This window comes from Phoca vitulina, unplaced genomic scaffold, assembly GCF_004348235.1.
Source record: "Phoca vitulina isolate PV1807 unplaced genomic scaffold, GSC_HSeal_1.0 scaffold36, whole genome shotgun sequence".
NCBI classification, from domain to species: domain Eukaryota; kingdom Metazoa; phylum Chordata; class Mammalia; order Carnivora; family Phocidae; genus Phoca; species Phoca vitulina.
The window spans coordinates 7,746,128-7,770,956 of NW_022589739.1; the positions used below are offsets into that span (position 1 = coordinate 7,746,128).

Below are 24,829 nucleotides of genomic sequence, written 5' to 3' on the forward strand. Positions count from 1 at the left end.
ATGAATAAATGATTGGTTCAAATAACATACCAAATGCTGTGTCATTTCTACTGCAATAGGAGTAACTTCTTCACTATACTCGCAGATCATTTTCTGAATTACATTGGTAAGATCATCATTTTCTGTTTCTCTTATTATATGAAGAAGAGCCTGCATTACAGGTCTGATGAATGGTGTAATATATTCTTTAGCTGCAAGAAAAAGAGAGAAAAAAAATTTGGCCAAAACCTCCTAAAACCTGATATAACATACATCAAAAAATAAAAAATAGATACTTTCCCATAAAGGGGAAGACAATGTATCAAGTTTCTAGGATTATGCCTTGTACAATTATTTGTAAAAACACTACACTATTTTTGAGATATAAATCCTTTACCTTTTTCTTGATTGCTGATCAACACTTGAAGTGCAATGGCAGCTTCCACTTTCACGGGCATTTCCCTATCATCAATCAGACATCTTCGTGTCAGCTCTAAGGCCGTTTGCAGGTTCTGGTCACTTTTGAACTTTACTTCACAAAAATAGTGAAGGACCCAGCAAGCCTTTTATTAAAAAATGCAGTGAGTTACTACAGATATCCTACATTAAACTGCCCCAAGCTACAGTATATCTATTCCAAAAGTTCTGTGTATGGGAATTTGGAGGCTGGCCAGTGGTAGATATGTCCAAAGAGACAACACTAGACCAGTACTATGATCCCAACTTATTCTTTGGCTGCATGACGTTTGTGTGGATAGCAAGATCTGAATGCAAAACACAGACAGACACTGCTATCAGACACAGATGAAAACTATGCACACATTACAACAGCCATTTAAATATTTACATGAAAAAGTCTAAAATGAAATAAGGCTTTTATTAAGATGAGCATTAAAAAGGTTCCACATAAAAGTCCACATAAGCAGTCATTCATTACAAAACATAAATGTATCAGTGAATACAGGTTTAAAACATACCCTCGCTCTCATATAGCCTAGTTCACTGCTGAAGAGAGGAAATACATGATTCTGCAACATGTATTCCATCTGATCTTTGTAGATCTTTTTCTGTAAATATAAACAAAAATTATTTTTGAAAGAATTCCAAATATAATCATCTCAAATGCCAAATAAATACACGAATGTTAAAAATGACTATTTATGTCAAAACACGTATTTATTCTGATTCTTTGTACCTCAGGATCCATATCTAATTTTCTCATTCTCAAACTTCACCATCAAAAAACACTGAACTCCTTTTCTTTAATCTTTTTACCTCATTTGCTTAGAAAGCATTTACACCAAATCTTAATAGCAATCATGTCTGAGTAATGGGAGTGTGGTTAATTTTATTCCTTACCTTATAAAACTATTACAATGAAAAAAAAAACTATTATAATGAAAAAAGCCTCACTGGAAAGGTTCTAAATGAATACAACACAGATTGAGAAAAGACCCTGCTTACAAGGTAATAATCTGGTTATCTAAAAAGATATTCTTGGGGCACCTGGGTGGCTTAGTCGGTTAAGTGTCTGCCTTCGGTTCAGGTCATGATCTCAGGGTCCATGATCTCAGGGTCTGGGGATAGTGCCCCGCCCGTGTTAGGCTCCCTGCTCAGCGGCGAGTTTGCTTCTCCCTCTCTCCCTCCCTCTGTCCCTTCCCCCCCCCCCACCTGTGCTCTTGAGCTCTGGCTCTCTCTCAAATAAATAAATAAAATCTTAAAAAAAGAAAAAAATTTTTAATTAAAAAAATGCCATGGTTGGGGCGCCTGGGTGGCTCAGTCATTAAGCGTCTGCCTTCGGCTCAGGTCATGATCCCAGGGTCCAGGGATCGAGCCCCGCATGGGGCTCCCTGCTCAGCGGGAAACCTGCTTCTCCCTCTCCCACTCCCCCTGCTTGTGTTCCCTCTCTCGCTGTGTCTCTCTCTGTCAAATAAATAAAATCTAAAAAAAAAATAAAACAAAATAATTTAAAAATGCCATGGTCAAGGAAAAAAAAAGATATTCCCATGAATCTTAAAGTAGGGTCTTTTCTAAGTGGTAGCAAGCTTTTAAGAAGAGTTCCTGGAATTGCATATTACATCAACATTAAAAATAAATGCTTGAAAAACTGAAGACAGACATGGGAACTAAATGCCATGTGGGATCCTGGACTGGATCATGGACCATAAAAAAGGATATTAATGGGAAATCTTGCACAATGTGAAAGGGGTCTGTAAGATTAGTGACTAGTATGCTATCAATATTAATTTCCTGGTTTTGAGAATTGCAGTATGGCTATCTAAGATGCTAACATTAGAAGAAGGTGGATGAAGAATGGAAACTATTTTTGCAATTTTTCTGTAAGTCTAAAATTACTTAAAAATAAAAAGTTAAAACAGAAAAATCTGAACTTGCCAAAAGAACTCACTAAAGATTCCCAGCCTGCCATATAACAAATAACCACTGTCCTTAAACAGAAGGATATGTGGACAGGTATAAAAAACTAAAATATAAACAAAATAACCCTACAAATTAATGGTGATATGTAACAAGGTTCCTGGGGAGTTAGAGGATTCTGACTAAATATTTAGTTATTAACTTTTAAGCAAAATAAATTTCAGATCTTATTTATGAAGTCAGACACAATGTGTACAATTAAGCTGAGGTTCCTAAAAATAAATCTAATCCAGGGTCATTCTTTATTAGAAATTTATGTCACAAAAGCATGATGTTCCTAGGCTATGAATGGATTCATTCATGTTTATAAATTTCTTTAAGACAAATTTTTTAAAGGAAAAAACACTATTTTACAATTATCTTGCAACATGAAAATAAAATAAGTCATGCAAAAGAAGTACCTTAAGCACAAGCAGCAAAAGAAAATATAAACTGGACATAATTTCAGAATCTTATCAAAACTTGTATTTCATAGGACATCAAGAAAGTGAAACGATAACCCACAAAATACTTGCAAATCATATATATGAAAAAGGTCTGATAGTTAGAATATACAAAGAACTTTTTTTTTAAGATTTATTTATTTATTTATTTGACAGAGACACATAGCGAGAGAGGGAACACAAGCAGGGGGGAGTGGGAGAGGGAGAAGCAGGCTTCCCGCTGAGCAGGGAGCCCGATGTGGGGCTCGATCCCAGGACCCCGGGATCATGACCTGAGCTGAAGGCAGCCGCTTAACGACTGAGCCACCCAGCTGCCCCTAGAATATGCAAAGAACTCTTAACAATTCAACAATGAAAGGACAAATAACCCAGCTAAAAAAATAGACAAAGGATTTGAATATACATTTCTCCAAAGAAGATACACAATAGCCAATATACACATTAAAAAAGATTCTCTGTATCATTTGTCATCAGGGAAATGTAAATCAAAACCACAATGACGTATTGTTTGACACCAACTAGGATGGCTACAATAAAAAGGTAATAATTGTTGGTGAGGACATAGAAACTGGAACTCTCATACACTGCTGGTAAAAATATAAAATGATACAGCCACTTTGGAAAACAATCTGGCAGTTTCTCAAAATAGGACAGCAATTTGACTCCCAGGTATGTGACCCAAGGGAAGTGAAAATATTATGTCCAGGGGCACCTGGGTGGCTCAGTCATTAAGCATCTGCCTTCAGCTCAGGTCATGATCCCAGGGCCCTGGGATCGAGCCCTGCATCGGGCTCCCTGCTCGGTGGGGAGCCTGCTTCTCCCTCTCCCACTCCCCCTGCTTGTGTTCCTTCTCTCGCTGTGTCTCTCTGTCAAATAAATACATAAAATCTTTAAAAAAAAAAAAAAAAAAAATTATGTCCACACAAAGATGTGTACATAAATGCTCACAGCTTCAGTATTCATAATAGCCAAAAAATGGAAACAGTGCAAGTGTACACCAACTGAGGAATGCATAAATAAAATGTGGTATATCAATACAGTGGAACATTTGGCAACAAAAAGGAATGAAGTACTGACAAGTGCCACAACATGGATGAACTTTGAAAATATTGTGCTAAGTGAAAAAAGCCACTCCTCAAGGAGCACATGTTATATAGCATTCCCTTTACATGAAATGTCCAAAATGGATAAATCTATTACGACAAAAAGGAGATTGGGGTAGCCTAGGGCTGAGAATTTTGGAAGAAAATGTAAAGTAACTAATAGTTTCTTTTGGGGTTGACGGTTGCACAACTCTGTGACTATAATAAAAACCATTGAATTATTCACTTTAATGAGCAAACAGTATGGGCAAACAGTATGGTATGTGAACTGTATCTCTCTCTTTTTTTAAGATTTTATCCATTCATTTGAGAGAGAGAGCACACAGAGAGTGAGAGGGAGAAGCAGACTCCCTGCTGAGAAGGAAGCCCGACTCAGCTTGATCCCAGGACCCTGAAATCATGACTTGAGCTAAAGGCAGATGCCCAACTGACTGAGCCCCTAGGCGCCCCCGTGAACTCTATCTCAATAAAACTGTTATGAAACTACTTGCACACAAAAGAAGAAATACCTTCAGAAGTATTTCAGCTAAAGAGCCAATCATATGCAGGGCTCCATCTTTTTTTCGAGGATCAGCATTTGGTTCTGTAAGAATCTGGTAGCAAAATCCCATTGTCTTTTGCAGTACCTAGATTTAAAAAAGGAAAGTTAACATTTTATTTGATTTCCTAACAATCCTTAACAACAACAAAAAGGACAAAATGACTTACATGGCTAACATTAAAAGCTGAGTGTATATCTGAACAAATTTTAAATATTAAAGCAAAAGTTCTCTACGTTAAATAACCTACCTCTTTCCTCTTGCTACAAGCTGTAAACAAAAGTGTCTGGGCAGCAGTGGTAGGAGAAATAAAATCTTCAAACACATCTAGAGAATAAATTTAAAATTAATATAAAAATCAGCAATTTCAATTTCTTCAAGAAACATTTTCACGTAATTTACAAATGATGCTCTGTAAAAAGACCTTAAAATTTTGCATGGTTCATGCAAGGTATAAAAAGGAACCCAGATTCCTATTTAATTTTGCAATAGCTTCTAATTTCATGTCTTTTCAGTACAAATTAAATTTTAATCCATTAATTTATCTTAATGATCATTTTCTTTCATATAAAACACAACTACTGTGAAAGTTTTCACAATATGGTCACAAAAGTACAATCTACTACAAATACAAAAGATTTTGGTAGGAAGAAGGACTAATACTCAACATTAGTCAAATTACAACCCTTTAGTTCCATGCAGACTCCATGTGACTCCAGCTTCCAATACAGTCTTCTCATTTCCCACACATATGATGACTGACATGGGGTCCAAAAGTATAGTTTTGACAGTGTTAAGGTGTAATCTTGAATTTCTTAGTTTTAGCATGTGCCAAAAAGCACATCCAATAATTGTAACTTAGTAACACTACTATCTGTGTCTGCTAAAAATGAAGATTATCATTAGCAAATGCTATAACTAATGAATAGACCCCAAAAAGTCTAAAAAATGGATAAATTACATTAAAACAACAAAGATTTTTCAGAACCAAAGCTGAGGCCTTATGACACCCTTATATATACTATATACAAACTTAGCTACTGACATATTTTGTTTCTAAGAAAGTCAAAATTTACCAAACTTCATGCGTATATATTCATAAGGGTCTTCTTGCCAAAGTTCTTCATCAGCATCTGTATAGCACATCAATGGAAAAATAACATCTTGGATAATGCCCTGCAATTTAAAAGTTAAGAAAGTAACCTTAAGTCAGTCTTCAAATTTAAACCTTCAATTTTGGTTAAGTGCTAAAACAAAAGCAACCCAATAATATGTATTTCAAAGCTTAATATCAAACTTTAGTAATGATTCTCGGATCAACTATTAAGGTACATACTATTAGACTTTGTGCAACAAGTAATTATAAAATAAGACATATGTGTATATAGGTAGCAATTAAGTATTCTGAGAAAATACATTATGAAATTTTAGTCCATCAAATCCTGTAGTTCTAAATAAAGCAAATAAATTACTCATAGAAATGGTACATAAGCTAATTACCCTCAAAACTAATCTGGTGAAATACTCCCTGGTTTATTCCAAATTACATGACTAAAATGTTACAACCATAAGCCAGTATTAAGAATTTAAATGCAAATTTTAAGATAATAGTTTTAGATTAAAAGGTAATCACAAAATACCTTTTATAAGTTTGTGTCAAGTTATTTTCTCATTTTCCTACTATATTATCAAAACAATTAACTAGACTAAGTAACACAAGTCAACAAAATATGCACTTTTCAACCTTTATGATAATTAATGTTATTTCCATTATATTTTCCGGAAAAACATTTCAGATAGAAAATTATTACTTGTATATGAGGCTTCAGATTCTTCCAGGTGAGGGCATGAGAAACTCCTTGATTAATGTAATTTAATGTCTGTTGTAAAACTCGAGGAGCCATATATTGTTTCTCCTTGTACTGATATAATACCTTCAATAAAACCTTTGAAAAAAATATTTGATCAAAAACCAAAAGTTAAATAGAAATTTTAACCATTTTATAAGTCAGTAAAAACATCTGACACGTATCTTAATACCCAGATCATCATCCTCAAATAACAACCATACTCTCTTAAAAAGATAAAATTTTGTATTAGAGAACCACATTTATTCCCAAGGTATTCAAATAAATAAACTGAATTACTACTATGTCAAAGGAATAGTTTCTGATTAAGTATAAAAAGAAAACCATAGGTTACTTACCTCCCAGAAAAACCTTACCAAACCACTCACCAATTTAATGTCTGCCAGGAGCTCTAATTCTACATGGTATTTCAGAACAGCAATTGTCAAGATTTGGCCCACAGACCTCCTGAAGGGTCTGTGAGGTCAAAACTATTTTCATAATAAGGCTAAGACGTTATCTGACTTTTTTACTATGTTAACATCTGCATCGATGGTACAAAAGCAGTGGTGGCAAAACTTCTGTTGCCTAACATGAATCAAAAAGTGGCACCCAAGTGTGCCAGCAGTCATCATATTCTTTACAGCCACATTAAATTCAAAACAACCTTTCCTTATGAGCACTCTTTTTAAAAATTTTTTAATTTTTATTGTTATGTTAATCACCATACATTACACCATTAGTTTTTGATGTCGTGTTCCATGATTCATTGTTTGCGTATAACACCCAGTGCTCCATTCAGTACGTGCCCTCTTTAATACCCATCACCAGGCTAACCCATCCTCCCACCCTCCTCCCCTCTAGAACCCTCAGTTTGTTTTTCAGAGTCCATCGTCTCTCATGGTTCGTCTCCCCCTCCGATTTCCCCCCCTTCATTCTTCCCCTCCTATCTTCTTTTTTTTTCTTAACATATATTGCATTATTTCCTTAAGAACACTCTTAATAAATCAAAATATAATTATTATTAAATGGGGAGTACACATGTAGCACTTCTTCTAATACCAAAGTACAATGGTTGGAAGAAAAGTTGAAATAGTAGATTTTCCCATCAAATGCTATCATATTCTTGAAAGAAGAACTGACAAATTATGGTTATTTAGACTTGTGTGTATGGCATATTTCCCCTCAAAAATGAATAAAATGAGCCTGTCACTTCAAGGAAAATAACCAACAGTATGTTACTGGTGTTAAAATCTGAGCTTCGAAACAAAAATTAGAATTCTCAAACTCTTAGATGCAAAAGACTTTGATCCACTTAATTAGCTTTCCAATATTTAACGATATTTCTGATGACATCAGTGGTAGTATTAGCAAATGTGATTTCTTTTTTAAAAATTCCATAATGAGGGGCGCCTGGGTGGCTCAGTCGGTTAACCCTCCAACTCTTGATTTCCACTCAGGTCATGATCTCAGGGTCCTGAGACTGAGCCCCGTGGTAAGCTCAGCGCTCAGCAGGTAGTCTGCTTCTCTCCTCCCTCTTCCTCTGCTCCTCCCCCTGCTCATGCATGCTCTCTCTTGCTCTCTCTATCTAAAATAAATAAACCTCTAAAAAGATAAAATTGCATAATGAAATGTATTAACATTTGGAAAATCTTCATTAACTCAATTTTCCAAATGACCAGCCATTACAAAATCATGTATGGATAAATGATCCATTCAAAGTATAATATAAATCAACAGGTGTTAATGTAAAAGAATCTAAGATGCTTGCTATTAAAAAACTCTACACTGCAATTAACCTTTAAGAAACTACCAGTATTGAGTGACCCAGTTGGTACTGCATGTGATTTGATATTGGGGTCATGAGTTTGAGCCCCACATTGGGTATAGAGTTTACTAAAAACAAAAACAAAAAAAACTATCATTATCATATTCTGATGTGGTATCAAAGAATTTCCACAATTTTGTGAAAAGTCTATTAAAAGTCTTTCCTTTTCCAACTTATCTGAGGCCACACTGTCTGTATTTATGTCCAGCAAAATTAAAAAAGACTAAATAAATAGGTAGATGAGTATATAACTGCCTTTTATTAAGCCATACATTAAAAATTTAGTAAAAATGTTTAACAATGCCCATTTCCTTTTGTTAAAAATGTTTCATTTTGGGAAACAGTTATTTAAAAAAAAAAACATGTATTCTGTGTTAATATATTAGGTTTGTTATTTTTAAATGAATTAATACTCTTAAATTTTAATTTCTAATATGATAAATATCATAGGTGTAACTCACATAAATGGAAGCTTGCTGAGGTGCTCAAAAATTTAAGAGAATAAGGAAGACCTAAGACCAAAAAATGAGAACTGCTACAGAGTTCAAAATGGTAAAGGTTGGGGCGCCTGGGTGGCTCAGTCTTAATGACTGCCTTCGGCTCAGGTCATGATCCCAGAGTCCTGGGATCGAGCCCCGCATTGAGCTCCCTGCTCAGCGGGAAGCCTGCTTCTCCTTCTCCCATTCCCCCTGCTTGTGTTCCTGCTCTCGCTATCTCTTTCTCTGTCAAATAAATAAATAAAATCTTAAAAAAAAAAAAATGTTAAAGATTGCTACATGCAATCTTTGGGTACCAATAAATCAGAAAAAAAGCAAGACAGAAATTAACCTAATAATAATGTCATGTTTCAATTTAGAAAAATTCTTAGACTTACTTGCTGGACACCAACAGCAAATGCCTTCAGAAATACTTCAGCAAATTCATTATACTCCTTGGAAACATTGCCAGGGCTTCCATATCTAAAAGAACATTAAAATGCCCACTGTTTCTTTATAATGCTTTATATACTGATACTTATAAAAACTAAGAGCATGAGAAAATAAACCTAAATCAACATATATTGAGAGCTTACCTTTCAAAAAGCCTTGCTAAGATATGTAAAGCCCACTTCTTACATTTCCACCATGGTAACTCTGGTCTGTCATCTTCTTCAACTTGAAGTGTTTCCTTTAAAGAGAGATTTATTTAATGATAGTAAGACATGATACACTCTAAGAGGAACAGCATGAGGTGAGAAGAGACTCACAATGAATGTTAGCCTTTTGTAATAAAAGGCTAGATTTGGAAAAGTAGTCTTATTTATTAAATATAAGAGGCACTTTCATCTGCTTCACTACTTGGCTACAAAGGATATACTTTTTAAAATTCTTTTTTTTTTTTTTTTTTAATTTTATTTATTTATTTGACAGAGAGAGACACAGCGAGAGAGGGAACACAAGCAGGGGGAGTGGGAGAGGGAGAAGCAGGCTTCCCGCAGAGCAGGGAGCCCGATGCGGGGCTCGATCCCAGGACCCCGGGATCATGACCTGAGCCGAAGGCAGACACTTAACGACTGAGCCACCCAGGCGCCCCTACTTTTTAAAATTCTTATAGAGCAAGCTCAAACACAAACATTTTAGTCAAAATCCAAATAATATAAAGTCAAGGCCATGGAAAGTAGTTTAATCAAAACCAGTTTAGTTCAAATCAAAAGGGCATGAAAAACACCATTTCAGAAATCTAGTTTCAGAAATATTAGTAAAAACACAAAAGGATAGACAGATGAAGACCTTCATTTAAAAACAATAGTGGAAAACTACCAAGACCCTAAACATTCACTGATAAGTGGATGCTTAATTATGGAACATCTATAAAAGACTACTATACAATCCACTAAAAGAATGGATTGGATCCTTACATACTGACCTATAACATACCAACGTATTTTTAATTTACAATGGGAAAGTGAGACTTTGGAGCAACCCCAAATTAAAACAAAAAGTGAGAGCAATGGTACAACCACTTTGAAAATCACTTTAGAAGTTACTAATAAAGTTAAACATATACCTACCCTATGACCCAATTCCACTCTTTGGTAATTTACTCAAGAAAAATGAAAACATATGATCCCAAAAAGATTTGTGTAAGAATATTCATAGCAACTTTATTTGTACTACTAAAATCCTGAAACCACCCAGCTGTCCATCAACTTGTGAATGGATAAATAAATTGTAGTATATCCACACAATAAAATATTACTTGGTAATAAAAAGGAACAAACTACTACAACACAACATGAATACATAAGGAACGGACTACTATAACACAACATGAATATATCTCATAAATATATCATGCAAAAGAAGGTAAATACAAAAAATTACTTTTATATTAAGTTCTAGAACAGGCAAAACTAATCTATGGTCCTAGAAATGAGAATGGTGATGATAGGAATGACTAAAACTAGCCACCAGCAAATATTCTAGGTGATGATTACATGGATACATATAACTGATAACTCACTGGACTGTTTGTTTATAATATGTGAGTGTTTATAAATTATACCCAAAAAGTACAGAGTGTATAAATGAAAACTTTTAAAACTTTATTCTGTACCTATTAAATGTGTCCAGAAAAATATACACCAAACTAGTTCCCTACAGAGTGGAAGAAATGTTCTATTCATTTCTTCTACACTGTTTTTGTTTTGTTTTTTTACAGCAGGCTCCACACCCAGTGCAGAGCCCACCATTAGGCTCGAATTCACAACCCTGTGAGATCAAGAACTGAGCCAAGATCAAGGGTCAGACACTCAACCAACTGAGCCACCCAGGCACCTCTACACTGTTTTTCCTTTTAAATAGAAATGTAAGCAATAAACCACAAAACAGGAGGTTGGTCTCAGTTATGCCACTAATAAAATTGTTTTGGATAAATTATATAACCCTTCTATGTCTCCACTTAAAATAAATTCAGAGGGGGATGCCTGGGTGCTGGCTCAGTCGGTTAAGCGTCTGCCTTCAGTTCTGGTCATGATCCCAGGGTCCTAGGATCAAGTCCAGCATCGGACACCCTGCTCCGTGGCGAGTCTGCTTCTCCTTCTGCTCCTCCCCCTACCCGTGCTCCTGCTCTCTCTCGCTCATGCGCGTGCACACCTGTGCATTCTCTCTCAAATAAAATAAAATCTTTAAAAAATAATAATAAAATAAAATAAATTCAGAGGGGATGGGGAAATAAATAAAAAATAAATTCAGAGGGATTTTTTTTGAGGATTAAATAAGGAATGTTAAAACACTTAAAACACATTATGTATTCAGGACTTATAAATCCCCCTACCTCTCTAGAAAACTAGATTATAAAGAAAAATTGCAGTTACTTTAAAAATTGTGACTAGGGGCGCCTGGGTGGCTCAGTCATTAAGCGTCTGCCTTCGGCTCAGGTCATAATCCCAGGGTCCTGGGATCGAGCCCCGCATCGGGCTTCCTGTCTGTGGAAAGCCTGCTTCTCCCTCTCCCACTCGCCCTGCTTGTGTTCCCTCTCTCGCTGTGTCTCTGTCAAATAAATAAAATCTTTAAGAAAAAAAAAAGTAACCATAATTATAAAAAATAAATAAATAAAATAAAAATTGTGACTAAATTGGGCACTTGGGCGGCTCAGTTGGGCGTCTGCATGCGGCTAGGGTCATGATCCCAGGGTCCCTGCTCAGTGGGGGGTCTGCTTCTCCCCCTGCCTCTCACCCCCATTTGTGCTCTCTCAAAAATAAATCTTTTCTTAAAAAGTGACTTAAAAAAAAATTCTGTATGTACTACATTCTGTATGTACAATTCTGTATGTACTAAAACCCACTGAATTGTATACTTTGAAAAAGTGAATTTTATGGCATATGGGTTATATCTATAAAATTAAAAAAACAAGTAATGTAACTAACTACAAAGTCTTCTGGTTCATGAGTGTCTGACAAATTATTAGGCTAAAATCTAGCTGCAAGGACTTTTTAAAAATATATATAATATATAAAATTGTATTAGTTAAAGGTGTATAACACAATGGTGAGATATATGTATACATTGTGAAATGATTACCATAGTGAATTTAAGAAGGTGGTCAAAACTTTCAGTTATAAGATAAATAAGTTCTGGGGCGCCTGGGTGGCTCAGTCGTTGAGCGTCTGCCTTCGGCTCAGGTCATGATCCCAGGGTCCTGGGATCGAGTCCCACATCGGGCTCCCCGCTCTGCGGGAAGCCTGCTTCTCCCTCTCCCACTCCCCCTGCTTGTGTTCCTGCTCTCGCTATGTCTCTCTCTGTCAAAAAAATAAAAAAAAAAACTTTAAAAAAAAAAAAAAAAAAAAGATAAATAAGTTCTGGAGATATAACGTTCAGCATAGTGACTACAGTTAACAGTACTGTACTGTATATTTGAAGGGCGCTAAGAGAGTAGATCTCAAAAATTTTCATCATGGGGCGCCTGGGTGGCTCACTGGGTTAAGTGTCTGTCTTTGGCTCAAGTCATGATCTCAGGGTCCTGGGATCGAGCCCCACATCGGGCTCCCTGCTCCGTGGGAAGCCTGCTTCTCCCTCTCCCACTCCCCTGCTTGTGTTCTCTCTCTCGCTGTCTGTCAAAAAATAAATAAAATCTTTAAAAAAATTTTTTTTAAATAAAGGGGCTCCTGGGTGGCTCAGTTGGTTGAGTGTCTGCCTTTGGCTCAGGTCATGATCTCAGGCCCTGCGTAGGGCTCCTTGCTCACTGGGGAGTCTGCTTCTCCCACTACCCCGATCATGTGCTCTCTCTCTCAAATAAAAAAAATCTTTATAGGGACACCTGGGTGGCTCAGTCAGTTAAGCATCTGCCTTTGGCTCGTCATGATCCCAGTCCTGGGATCGAGTTCTGCATCAGGCTCATTGCTCAGCAGGGAACCTGCTTCTCCCTCTACCTGTCACTCACCCCTGCTTGTGCTCTCTCTTTGTGACAAATGAATAAATAAAATCTTTAAAAAAAAATATTTATAGATTAATAAAAAACTGAGAAGAAACAGAAGCATTAGGATAAAGAGAAGTACCTAAACAATAGTATATGAAATAACCCTGCACATTTTATTAGTATTGCACTTATGTAAACAAACAAAACGGTCTCTTTATCTAGAATAATTTGCATCATGAATTATATAAACTCATAAAAATGTTACAGAAATATCAGTTAAAATTCTCAAAAGATAATTAGATATTTTAGTAATACAAGAACACACAGAGACTTACATTAGGTACATCTCTGTTCACAACAGTCTTTAAAATTTCTATCCATTCTGTCAGGTTCTGTTGGTTTATCAGCTCCAGTGGTAGTGTATACTAAACGAAAATCAAGAATCAATACTTTAAAATCCTTACAAAAGAAAATCCCACTTCAACTCTTCACAAAACCTACAAAAAGTATTTCATTCAACCCAGATTTCCAGTTTTTAGTACACAAGCAAATTTCTTATCTGGCTGATTTGGTCAGTTATCTACAACAGAGAATTGTGGCACTGACAGTGAACATCCTTGTCTTATTCCCAAATTACTGGGAATATATCTTATTCTTACCATAAGAGTGATACTGTGGATTTCTAGTGAACATCTTTTATCAAGTGAAGAAAATTTCTATTCCAGGACTCTTAGTTTGTTTTTTGTTTTTTAAAGTGGGAATGGTTATTAAATTTTATCAAATACTTTATCTGGCATCCTTAGAGATGGTTACAGGTCCTTTTTTTCATATAAGAGTTAATCACAGAAACTGATCTCTTACCATTGATCCAACTCTTGCATTCCTTGGATAAATCCTTTCAATAGGCTCATAAAATCAATATCCTATTCAGGATTTTAGGATATCTATTTTCACAAGTGAGCCAGGGTTATATTTGATATCAGGGTATGCTAGCGTCAAAAAATTAGTTGGGAAATTAAATATTTTGTCCTATGCCCTAGAACAATTTACAAAAATAACTTACTCTTAATCTAAGTTATAATCTTACCAATTAGAAAACAAGAACAGTATAGAAATTGTATACCCAAATCACTTTTAAAAATTCTTTAAGAAGAAGACAATGGAATGGCATTAAAGTGCCCTTTGGTTAAGACTGGGAGATAATAGATTGTCTTTACTGATCTAGGAAAGACACGCAAAATCCAACCAAACAATATGGTGAGTCAGTTGCACTGGAAGTTACAGGTCTATTTAAATGAGATTTTAAAGTTAAGTAAGGTTATGAATTGAACCAAAGGTTCCAGTACACGAGATGAATCCTTCTATGGCTACATGGCACAAAAAGAACTAGAATTTTAATCCTGATCAAAAACGGTTTCATATAAGTAATTACATCCCACTAAGAAAATACAATCATTTCCTTAGTGGGTATCTTTTAACCCAGGAAGATTTAGAATACGTAAAAAGGATGAAGCCCATTGTGTGCCAGTCAAGCCACAGTATTAGTACTTTTGTGTTAAACTTAGGAATAGGTTTTGTTTATTACTGGGACAATCTATGTGTATTTGGCACATCGGGTTCATGCTCTTCATGCTAAATATAAACTGTAATTTCAGTAACTGATTTTCAGACTTGTGAATTCTTAAGGTGAAAGGCATAAAAAATTTTTACTAATTTTGTAAATAGTGTCAGATGGGTTAAGAGAACTTAAGATTGACCAGTTATAATTTAAGATTTATTGGAATTGTTTGTGTATTTAGGGAAGTGTGCTTGGTCAGACTTTTAATGCACATATAATTTTGGCAATTAATATTTGACTAGCAAATCATCCATTTAATCCAGATTTTCAAATGAAATTATTATCAAGACACAGAAATTCTGTTATCTTTTAATGTAGCAAATGATAGACTTTTATATATAAAAACTGCTTTATAAAACTGCTTTATAAAATTACCTGAACAAGAGCATAGAAGATCTTGAAAATCTGTTTCTGGATGAGGACAGACTGATCAGATTGATCAGAAAGAAGCTGGATAAAACGGTCCTTTAGAACTGGCAGGAAATGCTGCATTGCTGCTACCAGTGGACTCCGTTCCTCTGGTTTCTTGTACCTTTGGGTAGGAATACAAACTAATTCTGTAAGAATTTACTTCATAATTAATTATACGTATGAGATACAAAATTAAACTGCTTGTTTGTTCACATAAATATAAGCAAATACTTCCTAAGCAACTTTAGATTCCTAGAAAGAAAAAGAAAAACCAACAATGGAACCAAATCACAAACAAAAGCAACTTAAGAAAAACCCCCCAAAATAATAAAATATCTAAAATTTTCTGAGCATTCATTATGAAGTCAATAATCCCCAAGGCTCCATTAGTATCCTCACTTCAATAGTTTGAGGAAACTGAGGCACAGAGAAGAATCTTTCCCAGCATACTCATCTAGGTACGAACTTCATCAGTCAAGATCCAAGGTCTGCCCTCTTAACCACTTCACAACAGTCTCTAACTGTGAATACTTATACAACTTAAGAGCTACAATGACTTGGCTTTTAAATATTAGCAGCTGACTGATATAAAATTGATTATATATTACCACCCTTATTTACATACCGAAAGCATTAAGGCAGAAGTGGCATCAAGAAAGCAGAAAATAGGCACTTTAGAAACAAAGTTCTTTTGTAACCTATTTGGCAACAAAACCTGACCTCAACAGGCTACTTATGGTCTTCACTTATCCCATCTGGAGTGGATATTCACATATTTTATAGTAGATATGATAATACGTGTCTGACTACTGGGTGCTGGTTCAATTTCAACAGGAGTGTTTAACATGTATTATGTGAACCTCGTTATCTTTCTAAAATCCAAAAAATCCTGAATTCTGAATCACATTTGCTCCAAGGATGTGGGTAAAGAATTGCTGACCTAAGTGAGAATTCCGCATACAGATTTCTTAGCATTTTAACAATATTATTTAAAGAGGTCTGTTGAGGGGCGCCTGGGTGGCTCAGTCGTTAAGTGTCTGCCTTCGGCTCAGGTCATGATCCCAGGGTCCTGGGATCGAGCCCCGCATCGGGCTCCCTGCTCGGCGGGAAGCCTGCTTCTCCCTCTCCCACTCCCCCTGCTTGTGTTCCCTCTCTCGCTGTCTCTCTCTGTCAAATAAATAAATAAAATCTAAAAAAAAAAAAAAAAGAGGTCTGTTGATTTACTTTAATTAAACTGTACTTCAATTTAAAAAACACTAGGTCATCTATGCTTCAATGAAAAAAAACTTTAAACACTGAATTAGCAGATTAGAACTATAGGGGGACGCCTTGGTGGCTCGGTTGGTTAAGCGTGTGCCTTTGGCTCAGGTCAGGATCTCCAGGTCCTGGGATAGAGCCTGGGGCCCCACTTCCTGCTCTGCTTCTCACTCTCTCCCCATCCCCATAATCATTCTCTCTCCCAAATAAATAAATAAAATCTTTAAAAAAATAAAAAGAACTACAGGAATGACATCCCACCTTCCATTATTAAGGAGTCAATAGGCAGAATAGCTTTACAAAATACAGACTAGTGGTTAAGTCATTATTCTAAAAAACTTAATTTATCTTTTTAGATTAAACTGCTTTTTAATTGGTTTTTCCTACCAGATTCCAGTTTTATCTACTGGTAGCCTCCTTGGAGGAAGAAAATATACTTAAGAACTGAATATCTGAGCACATTTTTAAAAGGTAAAGGTAAGGGGCGCCTGGATGGCTCAGTCGCTTAAGTGTCTGACTCTTGATTTCAGCTTGGGTCATGGTCTCAGAGTCCCGAGATCAAGCCCCCAAGTCGGGCTCTGCACTCAGCAGGAGTCCGCTTGAGATTCTCTCCCTCTTCCTCTACCCCTCCCCCCGCTCACACACACACTCTCTCTGAAATAAATAAATAAAATCTTAAAAAAAAAAAAGCAAAGGTAAAAAGGCTAGATTCTTTTCCCTACTAGATGAAATTAGAACCGAAGTAAATTACCAAGAATAAAAAACACCAAGACAGATGTTCTAATAATGATTGAGACTATTAAACAATTAACTGACAGATTATTTTAAACACTTTTAATGTGCTGAGAAATTATACCTAGCATACATTTTAAAACATATGTACAGTTCTTTCACTCAGTAAAAACAATTAACAATTTATGAAAGGAAGCCATTTGCAGTCTCCAATCTGATAATACAAACTACAGTGATTATAGACAATATTTCCTTTTAATAATAAAGGTAGAAAAAAAAGAAAAAAAAAATAAAGGTAGAACTATATTGGGCGCCTGGGTGGCTCAGTTGGTTAAGCAACTGCCTTCGGCTCAGGTCATGATCCTGGAGTCCCGGGATCGAGTCCCGCATCGGGCTGCCTGCTCGGCAGGGAGTCTGCTTCTCCCTCTGACCCTCCTCCCTCTCATGCTCTCTGTCTCTCATTCTCTCTCTCGCAAATAGATAAAATCTTAAAAAAAAAAAAAAAAAAAAAAAAAAAAGAACTATATTATGCGCTTCTCTCCAATTACCCAATCCAGATGAACACCCACATTAAGAGGGTTTGAGTACCCATTCCATATTCTACATTCTTCTTTCCTCCTTCCCTCTCTACATTCAGGAGAGGACTAGAAATAAGGTGGTACTAGCTGCTAATCTATGCTAATTGGTATATGAAAGTAATTACGGTAGGAAACAAATTATTAACCAATAAGACCTGAAAGTTCCTGAAAGCATGAAAATGTGACACTAATAAAAGCGGACTACCACAAGGCTACAATGTGCCAATCTGGTAAGCCATGCTCATAGGAAATCCTAAGTACTAGCCCATCACTTTACTGTTAAAACAAAACAAAACAAATCTTCAATGGTATATTAGCATCTAAAAGGTTACATCCAAATTCTCCATCATGGCATTCAAAACCCTCTTTAACATGGTCCCAATTTACCAGTCCAAATTTATCCCCCACCTCTAAACAGAAATTATCCATACCATTTAGTGGTCTCCTCACTACCCACTAAAGACAGTATCTCATTTCCACCTCTGTACCTTTCTTTGTTCATACTACTCCGTATGGTGTGACATGCCTTCCTCTTCAAATGCTCCTTCTGTGCTCCTTCAACTGACAAGCATTTCCTGAGGATCTATGCTCCTGAAGACCACCACAACTTCCAATTTCTCCATGAATATTCTTAGAACTGCTTCAGTCCACACAGATCCCTTGTGAACACCTTGTGCTCCACAATCGAACACTGGCTGAAAATGAACTGGAATTCCAATACTGTAGCAGCCTCCTATGTCTCCCATTTAAAAAATCTCTGTCACACTCTCTCCTGCTAAGATTATAGGACAGGAGAGACTTAACCTCCTCAATGACAATAACAGCTTATTATTGTTATTCTCTCTCATTTTAGTCACTCACTTACCAGAACTACAACAACTGGCACTCTGATAGAAGTTGGAGCAACAGCTGGAACATTCCTTAGCAGGAAGATGGGTAGCTGGTGGGAACACAAGAAAACACCAGTACCAATGCTGTAAATGGTATATTTCTCTCCTGCTCAGAAGAAAAGCAGCAGTTCATCAGCTACTTTGAGTTGGGACCCAAAAAGGGTATCGGAGGCTAACTACAGGCCCCAGAATTAGAGGGCTCACAATGGCATCTGCGCAGCTGTCAGGGACTGGAAATAAAGCCACCATCATGGTGTAAGTGTTCCTCATGCCTTCCTCAAAATTTTCTGTTACCAAACTTTCAAGTGCCTACAAATTTCATTACTTTCACTACACACTTGAGATAATCCCTTCAATGTATGGCTTACCACTCCTGAAATGCTTTACCTCAACTTCCAAGGTTAGATCTTTTTTCTCATCCCTAAACCCAGATCTAAAATGATCCCTTGGCCTAAAATCTTTCTTAATGATACTGATTACTTACATGAACTATAATTTGCTCAAATATGCAAACACTGCAACAGGTGACTGTGAATCCCTCAAAACACAATGATTAAAAATGATCATATGAAATTCCAACATATCCTTCTTAAAGAATTACAGGTAGGTTCTCGAAACTTATCAAGACACCAAATTAAGATAAAAAATTCAGGGGCACTTGGGTGGCTCAGTTGGTTAAGCGACTGCCTTTGGCTGAGGTCATGATCCCGGAGTCCCACATCGGGCTCCCGGCTCAGCGGGGAGCCTGCTTCTCCCTCTGACCCTCTCCCCTCTCATGCTATTTCTCTCTCTCTCTCCCTCAAATAAATAAATAAATTCTCATTAAAAAAAAGATAAAAAATTCACAGAAAGCCAGAAGTTAAATAAAGAGCTCTAATGCTCAAAGTACTCTAATACCCTTCACATTTTAAAAAAGCTTATGTTTAGGCCTTTTATCAGCACAAATTGAGGAGCCCATATTGAGGAATTAGAGATAACCCAGTTTTTGAATAGGGAAACAGGTAATACGAAAAAAGGGCACAACGAGTTTCTCAGCTGAATCAACAGAAGTGATTGAAGAATTAAAATAAGAATGCTATTTTTAAAAAGAAAATACTAAATTAAAATCAACATATAATCCACTAATTTTTATATACCAAATGTAATTTTAGATGTTCAAACAAAATACCTTATAATTTCCAAACTTTTCCTACTTCTCAAATCTCTGTAGGAATTGAGAGACACTTACTCATAATTTTTCACAAGCTGATAAAGGCAAAGAAGAATTCCTAGCCAACAAGCACTGTTATCAGACTGAAGATAAAAGCCAATTTTGTCCACAATGGCAGTCCAGCGGCTTGGATAATCATGTTTGATGATATGGTGAATGCATGTAGTAAGCTGTACCCTGAAAGTCAAAAATAAACAATAAGGAGAAGAAATGCTACCTAGATAAAATTCTGCTCATACAAAGAAAATGGCTGCTTAGACAAAAATAAATGTAACTGAGAAAAAACTACCCGTTCCTACTGATTTAAAAGAAACCCAACAAATGTTACAAATGTAGGTGATTTTATTTTTCCTTATTTTTCATCCCTATCATCAACTGATGAGTTTCATTTAAAACCCAGCTATTTTCATTAAAAATTCTGCAAAATCAGGGGCGCCTGGGTGGCTCAGTCGGTTACACATCTGACTCTTGACTGATTTTGGGTCAGGTCGTAATCTCGGGGTTGTGAGATCAAGCCCTACATCAGGCTCATGTTCAGTGCAGAGTCTGCTTGTCCCTCTCTCCCCCTCTGCCTCTCTGCTATCTAAAATAAACACAATCTTTAAAAAAAAAAATTCTACAAAACCATATAAAAATAAGAACTTTTAAATATCAAAACTATATAATATAAAGTATATGACAGCATTCTACAGTTTTCTTTACCCCCTTTCACCTGATCACAGTTTCATAAACTTTACATGAAGTTTAGAAATTTTTAGTTTTTATAAATATAAAAACTACAGTAAGAAAATAAAAAATGACAGGTTTTTATGTTCTGAAAAGACCCACTGGGCTGTCTCCTCCCAAACTCCACAAATTATGTACCTGAAACAATGGGTAAGTTTTAAAATATACATATACCTGATGAGCTCAGGAGAGTGGATAATAGCTTCTACAATATTTTCTCGAATACAATGTCGATCTTCTTCTGGAATAGTATAAGGGGATATGTCCCCTGGTGCTGTTTCCCGATCAGGCCAATACTGTGTTATCATATTTTTCAAATAGATAACACCTAAAATGTAGATCAATTTGACAAAAGAGTATTTACTGTGAAAGTACTGTGAATCCCCCTTATAAGTGTCCACACCTCCATTTAAAATACTGCACATTCTTTTATTTTCAAAGTTGATAATCAAAACACAGTCTAATTCTTAGCGACAATAATCACCCCTGAAGTTATTATTAAACATATAGCCTAAGAAACTCTACAAATAAACAAACTATACAACAAAACTATTAAGACTTTTTACATCACATTTATACTTTTTATCCTGCTTTCTGTTGGAAAGCTATCTGGATTAATTTTACCATATCAATTTTCCAAATGAAGCCTCTAAAGACAAAACCACATACACGTACCATACTGCTCTCATAATTAATAACACTACTATAGACTGAGTATTTGTAGCCCCCTCAAATTCATATTGAAATCCAAACCCCCCAGTTTGATGGTATTAGGGGTGAGGTCTTTGGTAGGCAATTAATGCCTTTATAGGAGAGACCCTGGAGAGGTTCCTCCCCTCCGAACATGTTGGGTTCTAAGAACCAGAAAGTGGGTCCTCATCAGACACCAAATCTGCTGCTCCTTGATTTTGGACTTTTCAGCCTCCAGAACTGTGAGGAATATATTTCTATCATTCAGTCTATGATATTCTGTTATAGGAGCCCCAACTGACTAAGACACACAAAGGCTGTTATTTTTATCATAGAAAAATTACAGCATAAAAATTTTTAGTCTATAAATTTAAGCATTTCATTAATATACCACAATCACACCACTTCAAATTCATGTTATTTTATGGGAGAATGTGCTGTGTTAAAAAATTAGATTACTATTTTCTGTTAGCTATCACACTGCTATCTTAAACACTGCTATTTAACACAGTATGAACTAGATTGCTAACAATGCTTTTTATCCAGTCCTCTACTTCCCAATGAGAAAGAGAACCCTCAATCAAAAATATATATGATGTATAGGAAATGGAAGTTATTCAAAATTAATTACTAAATTCTACAAAACACCAGCCCTTCTCTGACTAGTAATTAAAACTCTTACCTGGAGTATTACACCTATTTGAATAAGGATAACTGATATATCTATGATTTTTATATTCTACTTTGCTCTATCTTGGGAATTAAAATAATACTCCACCTTATAGTATTTCAAAAAAGATTGACTACACATCAAAATACCCTTGAACAAAAGTTTTAAGACAAACTACCTCTACAGTAAAAAACACTGACTCAGTATATGTAACATATTTTAGATTAGTACCATTTCCAGAATTTTGATTCTTTAGCTCCAAAACAGAACACATTAAAATTAAGACTTGATATGGCCCTATATTCTGCATAGAGCCTCTGAGTATTTCTTTCTACCGTAATGCATAAAAGAATGGGCATATATATTTATTTGTATCATTATGATTCGGTATTTTAAGTTGTTTGGTCTACAAAACACTAAGTGAGAACTGCACTGTAAGTATATCGTGATTCATAGCCTATTCCATCCAGGATACTTGGACTCTGCTACAAAGACCGAATGCATCTCTCAAATCTAGCAGATGAAATCACCATATGCCCTACACTAAACAGTATCATTCAATTATTAAAAGAATGTAATTATTAAAGTAATAATTAGATTTTAAAATTTTTGACTAATTCCACAGTTTAGCTGCTTCTGGTTTTGCACATACTAACTATAAAACTTTCTAGTACAATTTAATTTTGCTAATGCACATAATCAAGTCTCAAAATGTTAAGGTCTCTCCTAAATGTCACTTTCAACATCTTAGTAAAAATTTGAGATTTAAAGGCAAAGATTCTTTTATTAGCTTCAGAGGTAGAATCTAGTGGCTCATCAGTTGTAACACCCAGTATTACATCAAGTGTTCTCCTTAATGCCCATCACCCAATTATCCCTTCCCCCCACGCTCCTCCCTCCAGCAACCCTGAGTTTGTTCCTAGAGTTCAGTGTCTCTTATGGTTTGCCTCCCTCTCAATTTTCATCTCATTTTTCCTTCCCTTCCTCAATGTTCATCTGTCTTGTTTTTTAAATTCCACATATGAAATCATATGGGGTATTTGTCTCTCTGAGGCAAAGATTCTTATCTACAAAATAACCAAATGGGAAAATGCCAACTTCATTAGTAAAAGAGAAATGACAGTTAAATAATAAAAACAACTTTTTCCTATTTAATTAGAAATTAAAAAAAAGATTTACTGCTGACCAGGGTCCAGTGAAATTACTATATTTTATAGGCCCCAAAAATGTTCCACTATTGTGCTACTTATATACCAATATTTTAAAAAATAATAAATTTTCACGCATTCATTTATTTACTGAGTACGTTTGGTATGTCAGGCAATATTTTAGGTACTGTGAATACAACTGTTAATGAAACAAATCTAAGATTAAATGCTAACAATTGAGAAATGGTTCACTTCATATGGCACATTATGGTAAATTATTTAGTCACTGAAATAAATTTTAAGACTAACACTATGTAAAGAAAGGGATGAGCTTACTATACATTAAATGAAGCAAAAAAAATTTTAACAAAATTGATGTAGGGAAAAAGAACAGCAAGAAATAATACCAGAACATAACTGGTTTTTCTAGAATGGTGAAATTATTACTACTCTGTATTTCCTATAACAAAATTAATACACCTGCAAATAAATTAAGTTACAGGACACTAAAGATGTGAATTCCATTATTTTGCAGACCAACAGATAGTATCAGAAGTAACCCACCACATTTTCACAGACCATTTGGTACTGAGAATTGCTCAATATCTTGTTGAAACTGGAACTAAGAAATACAGTAGTCCCCCCCCTTATGCACAGTTTCACTTTCTGTGATTTTAGTTACCCATGGTCACCCACCGTCAGAAGCAGATGATTTTTTTCTGACATATTATCAGAAGGTCAATAGTAGCCTAGCACCATGTCAAAATGCCTACACCATTTACCTCACCTCATCTCATTACACAGGCATTTGATCTTTACACATCATCACAAGGGTGAGTACAGTGAAATAAGATATTTTAAGAGAGAGACCACATTCACATACCTCTTATTACAGTATATTGTTATAACTGTTCTAATTTATTATTAATTATTGTGGCTAAACTCTTACTTGCCTAATTTACAAATTAAATTTTATCATAAGCATGTATGTATAGGAAAAAATGTAGTATATATAGCATTGGTACTATGCACAGTTTCAGCCATCCACTGAGGGTCTGAGGTCTTAAAATGTATCAGTCATGGATGCGGGGGCTACTGCAGTACTTTTTAATGGCTAAAAACAGTAAATGCACAAGCTGTAAGGAGCAACTGCATAAACAAAGGGGTTTGTATCTTAGAACCATCCACTGGGCAGGGAAACAGGGAATACACAGAATCTTTTAATAAACCCTATTTCTTTTTTCAGCTTCTCTTTTAACTCAATGAAATACCACATTCCTTTAACTCTGCCACCAATACCAAGGCACTAGCTGTTTGTAGTAAACACATGAGGGCAAACGGATTTTCAGGGAAGAAAATCACTGAAGGGCCACCCCAACATACCTCTGCTATTCAACTATGAACCTTTTAAATAACTGATTTACATAAACCCAAGAAAATAATTCAGTAACTTACCTGCCTGTCTCACAGGTAAATCCAGTTGTTCCGACATAGTAATCTGAAGCAGTGTTGAAACAAAATTCAGAGACTTGTGTGCCTACAAACAAAAAAAACAGGTTTTAAATTTCTGCAAATATTCTCAGTACTCTAATCCAGTACTGGACTGGCACAAAAGGCTACCCACCCGCAAGTTGGTCCCAGCCTTACTGCCCATCACTCACCAAAAATGAACTAAGAAAATATATATATAATAACCTAACTCCTAAAATATTCTGGATGTTTGCATTTGCCCTCATACTGCTCCACTTCCCATTTATCCTAACTGGCTTTCTTAACCTATACCAACAGCTCAAGAACAATATCCTCTTTAATACCTATTTCCCCAATT

At 35.7% G+C, this 24,829-nt stretch overlaps 1 protein-coding gene and 1 non-coding gene across 2 annotated transcripts in view; both read right to left on the reverse strand.

The window, feature by feature from the left end:
* IPO7 (importin 7) overlaps positions 1-24,829 on the reverse strand; it is a 58,270-nt gene that overhangs the window by 15,176 nt on the left and 18,265 nt on the right. The window contains exons 2-15 of the mRNA XM_032427040.1: positions 24,457-24,538; positions 20,668-20,821; positions 19,786-19,944; positions 15,065-15,221; positions 13,407-13,496; positions 9,248-9,342; positions 9,050-9,134; positions 6,312-6,446; positions 5,577-5,676; positions 4,751-4,827; positions 4,471-4,587; positions 957-1,046; positions 377-542; positions 31-191 (exon numbers count right to left, since the gene is read on the reverse strand). Of these exons, the coding sequence (XP_032282931.1) occupies positions 31-191; positions 377-542; positions 957-1,046; positions 4,471-4,587; positions 4,751-4,827; positions 5,577-5,676; positions 6,312-6,446; positions 9,050-9,134; positions 9,248-9,342; positions 13,407-13,496; positions 15,065-15,221; positions 19,786-19,944; positions 20,668-20,821; positions 24,457-24,538 (1,668 nt within the window). The remainder of the gene's footprint in view (positions 1-30; positions 192-376; positions 543-956; positions 1,047-4,470; positions 4,588-4,750; positions 4,828-5,576; positions 5,677-6,311; positions 6,447-9,049; positions 9,135-9,247; positions 9,343-13,406; positions 13,497-15,064; positions 15,222-19,785; positions 19,945-20,667; positions 20,822-24,456; positions 24,539-24,829) is intronic.
* On the reverse strand, positions 625-808 carry LOC116646600. The gene has a single exon (XR_004302149.1). It is a non-coding gene; the product is annotated as a small nucleolar RNA SNORA23 (small nucleolar RNA).